This window comes from Berghia stephanieae, chromosome 11, assembly GCF_034508935.2.
Source record: "Berghia stephanieae isolate SIO BIC M18660-M18661 chromosome 11, UCSD_Bste_1.3, whole genome shotgun sequence".
Taxonomy (NCBI): Eukaryota; Metazoa; Mollusca; class Gastropoda; order Nudibranchia; family Aeolidiidae; genus Berghia; species Berghia stephanieae.
The window spans coordinates 38,744,742-38,749,512 of record NC_088370.1 but is presented as its reverse complement, the minus strand read 5'-3'; the positions used below and the strand labels follow the sequence as shown (position 1 = coordinate 38,749,512).

Below are 4,771 nucleotides of genomic sequence, written 5' to 3'. Positions count from 1 at the left end.
TATATATATATATATATATATATATATATATATATATATATATATATATATATATATATATAATATATATATATATATATGTGTGTGTGTGTGTGTGTGTGTGTGTGTGTGTAAATTATTAACATAAAAACCATGAAATAATAGTGTTTAACTTTTTGATAACAGGAGCTATTTGTAAGATATTTCAAGTATAATTATGATTAACTTCTACAATATTGTTTCAAGCATTCAGTCTAATCAGGAAGTGAAAGTCACTTCTTGATGAGAGTGAATGCTCGAAACAATATTGTAGAAGTTGATCATATTTATACTTATATATATGTATATATATATATATATATATATATATATATATATATATATATATATATATATATATATATCAAAGTCTCATATATATACAGTAGAATTACTTTAAACCGAAATTTTGGGGACCTTCTAAACCATTTCGGTTTAAAGACATTTTGGTTTAAAGCAAGTTCCCGTTTTGCAATGTTTTTCAAGGGTAGTAACTAGCCTATTTAAGGAATTTGTTCATTTAATCGTATCATGGGTTTCCCGTTAAATGGAGTTGTTGAATAAATGCTGTCTTCGTAACCATTAATTTTTTTTTTTTTTTTTTTTTTTTGTGTGTGTTTAAAAAATATTTTTGGGGGTTTTCGTTTTCAATTCAAAATTGTTGAAAGAGTTGAGTTCGGGATGTCGTGTATTTTACATATCTCCGTCTTGATCAACTTTTTTTTTTCATAGACTTCACATAGTATTTTGATTTTAAACTCAAACGTGTAAGCACAGTGCTTTCTTTTAGACATCTTTTAGTAAAATGCAAAGCTTAAATAAGATCGAAAGTTCTTGTGCGATAATTGATAATGAATGATGTGCAGCTACTCAGAGGTGAAGTGAAATGGAAATGAAAAGGCGTGTCAATGCTAAGCGGTCTACTACACATCTCTCTTTTGTTGAAAAGCCATTAGGTTCAAAGGCCTAATTACATAGAACCTCCCCCCGCCCCCTCACACACCCATTTAAACAAAGTGGAAATGAAATGGCACGTCAATGGTAAGTTGTCTACCACCCCCCCCCCCTCCTTATCGTCGTGTTGAAAATCCAGTCAGTTCCAAAGCATCAACACACGAGCGAGAACATCTCGCTTGCGTGATTCTACACCCCAACTCCCCCTCTTTCCTCATTTTTTGCCTGCCAGTCAACCGCTGTCTTCCTTTGTCTGTGCGATTGTGGTGTGAATGCCCTGGGTGTTGGCCAAGCCCAAGTGCAGTGATTGAAGTGTTTGCCTCCCCCCCCCCCCCCCACCCCACCCATCACCCTCATCTTATACTTACGCTCTGTTTAATATCGCCGGGCATTATTACGTGTGGCCACCTTCCCGAATTTTTGAAGACAAATAGAGAGAAAAAAAGGGAAGGTGCTCTCATGTTTCGGTTTAAAGAAAGTCCTGCTTAGAAGTATTTCGGTTCATCGTAAGAATTAATACAAAGATAATGAAGAAACTCGTACAATTTATTAAATTCTTTGCGGTTTAAGGTATTTTTCGGTTTAGCTTCTTTCGGTTTAAAGTAATTTTACTGTATATATATATATATATATATATATATATATATATATATATATATATATTATATGACTAGAAATTCTGTTTCAAGCATAATAATCACCAATATTTCCTTGAGATGATAGGTCACAACTGATGTAAGACTTGGGATCACAAGTTATCATTTTGGCCACTACATACTTGCAGTTAGAAGCATCGGGTGAAAATGAAAATGTGAGTCAACCCATCAGTTGAACCGGAATGCAGTGTGACAAAAGTAGACAGTAAGACATTTGCTTGTTGCCATGGAAGAAACATGGGATGATGATGACCTGCTATCTATTGAAATAAATAAGAAAAAATAAATAAAAATAAAACGTGAGCTTTTATATAGCACAATATCCACTAAACATGCACATAGCGCTTGACAAGGGGTCCCTAGCCAATATATCCATTTAAATATAGGATAATCCAATTATTTGTGGACAGAGACATAGCTGTTAATGGCCAGGTACTCATTTTATACCTGAGTAAGGTGAGCAAATGTGAGTAAAAAGACTTTCTCAAGGACACAACTATGTGGTGTTCAAATACCAGGACATTCTGATCCAAATGCGAGTATGGGAGGCCTTTCGAAAACTCATACATCCCCCGTATTCTTTGTTTTTTATAATGTTCTAGTAGGGGGTTTGAGAGGGGGAGACTTTTTTTTTATAATGCTCTAGTCCTAAACCCCCTACTAGAACATTATAAAAAAAACAAAGAATACTGGGGATGCAGGAGCTTTCGGAAGGCCTGCCGCGAGGGTAATACTCTAACCAAGTTTCGTCATCTCTTTAAGAACATTGACTTTGTCAAAGTCAAGCTTTGTATCTAAATTGTATCTGACAAAATTTTTCTCTTATTTCAAGGCACATACCTGCTTTGCCCTTGCTACTGCCAATAACGAATACGACCGCTATCTACTATTCGCAGTACTACTGCTAATAGAGGAAATAACTATTCGCAGTCTACTAACTGCGAATAATTAATAACAGGACAATGACAATGACAGGTGGCCAAAATTAAAATGAATGGAAGGCTTACTTCGTCTTATCCAGGAAAATGGCTAGACGTCTAGGTTGGATTTTGTTAGCTACATGGCGATCGATTATACCAACAATTGGAAGTCTATAACTTTTTAGATTTCTTTAAGATCCCCGTTTTACACTATATTTGCAACTTGCCTACGTTGCAGATCTTAAATTGGGCATTTTGAAAACGTTGTGACAAAAATAAAATTGATTTTTTTAAATCTCCATCCCCGGAATTTCGAAAGAGTGTCCTCCTAGATAAAAAAGGAAGGCAATTTTATTGAAAAGAGCTCCATTCGAGGGTTGCCAGATTATTTTCAGGCATTCTGGATTTTAAAGGCTCCATACACGCCCGGATATGATCCTGGTTCAGACCCCGATCAGGCAAACCGGGGTGAAAACGCAATGTGTGTCGCCAAATACCTGGCCGGTAAACCTAGGTACAGTCGATCGCCCGCAAAGCCCGCTTTGCTTAATATTTTTCGAGGCGATCGGCGATCGGGGGCGTGGCAGTATAAAAAATTGGACAATTTTTTTTTTCGGATTTTCGCTGTTTTGACGTCAGATTCGTGATCAGCGTCGAATTTACAATAGGTTTGATACCAAGAACTATGTTTTTACTCCAAAAATTGATGAAATTAGAAATAAATTTTAATTAATATTGAGGCTATGTGGCCGACAGAAAAGTGCCCCTCCCTGTTTTGTGATGGATCAAGTGGTATGACTCTCGCTTTCGGATCGGAAGGTTCAGGTTTCGAGACCCGCTCTGAGTGGCGCAGAGTTGAGTCCTTGGAAAAGGCTCTTTACTCACATTCTCTCACCGTACTCAGGTGTAAAATGAGAACATGGCCGTTCGTTGTCTTTGTTGGGAAAAAATGTCACATCGCCTGACAGGCGTCATGTCTCGTCTTTCAAGTCTAATATTGCTGTTGCCTTGGGACCCATTGTAAAGCGGGGGGTTCGAATGCGAGTAGTCCCGAGGAGTACCCGTTTAACCTGCCACGGGAACACTGTCGATTTGTTTTAATAATAATAATAATAATAATAATAATAATAATAATAATAATAATAATAATAATAATAATGATAATGATAATAATAATAATAATAATAATAATAATAATAATAATAATAATAATAATAATAATAATAATAATAATAATAATAATAATAATAATATAATAATAATAATAATAATAATAATAATAATAATGACGATAAATAAAAAATCTTTATTGTCCACAAAATGGAAAAATTTCCGTGGTCTACGTTGCTTTTAAACTTAAATCGGATTGCAAATGTATTGATGTTATGCGTATTGGAAAAATACTCACGACATCTCCATCGGGGTATAACATATTAACACACAAAACTGCAAACGCGAACGTTCATTGTCTGATTGATATAACTTAGTGATAAGTTAATTATAAAATGCTGTCTAAAAGCAATAACAACGGGTTGACTAACGTCAAATTCATTCCTTCTATTGATGCTCTGTGTTAAATTAAAATACTCACAAAGTCCGACAGCCAGAAATATCACTCCAGCCCAAAGATCTACATGGAAACTTGAACGTTATAGTCTGATATATTTTAATGAGAACTAATCATAAAAATGGGTGTCTAAAAACAATAACAATGAGATGAGTGACGTCAATTTGGTTCCTTCTATAAATATCCAAGAACTTTACTCACTCCATCCGCTCTCTCCTCCTTCAATACATATGAATCTATTCTCTCATCACTTTTTTGTGCGGCTATGCATGTGGTCTTGTGAAATGACACTCGCATTTGGATCGGACGGTACTGGATTCGAGTCCCGCTCTGAGTGGCGCATAATTGAGTCCTTGGAAAAGGTTCTTTACTCGCATTCTCTCACCTTGTTCACTGTTAAAATGAGTACCTCGCTGTTTACAGCGTCGTCTCTGTCGGGAAACAATTGCAATATCGCTTAATAGTCATGTCTCGTCTAACATGTTTTTATTTTGGCCAAAGACCCTTATAAAGTGATTTGAGAACCTTTATTGAATATAGCGGTATATATAGCGCAAGTAAATTTTTCCCTCTTTCTCTTTCTCTCTCTCTCTCTCCCTCTCTCTCTCTCTCTCTCTCTCTCTCTCTCTCTCTCTCTCTCTCTCTCTCTCTCTCTC

At 35.7% G+C, this 4,771-nt stretch overlaps 1 protein-coding gene across 5 annotated transcripts in view; it reads right to left on the bottom strand.

The window, feature by feature from the left end:
• LOC144956460 (neuroglian-like) overlaps positions 1 to 2,940 on the bottom strand; it is a 34,252-nt gene extending 31,312 nt beyond the window's left edge. For 2 of the 5 annotated variants that reach the window (XM_078886966.1, XM_078886968.1), the window contains exons 1-2: positions 2,636 to 2,870; positions 1,674 to 1,888 (exon numbers count right to left, since the gene is read on the bottom strand). Coding sequence is in view for 1 of the 5 variants with exons in the window: in XM_078886965.1 (XP_078743091.1) it covers positions 1,674 to 1,734 (61 nt within the window). In the remaining 4 variants the exon portion in view is untranslated. Of the gene's footprint in view, positions 1 to 1,673; positions 1,889 to 2,635 lie in introns of those variants that run through there. The other 3 variants (XM_078886964.1, XM_078886967.1, XM_078886965.1) reach the window with 3 other exon arrangements.
• Between the last annotated feature and the right edge of the window lie 1,831 nt (positions 2,941 to 4,771).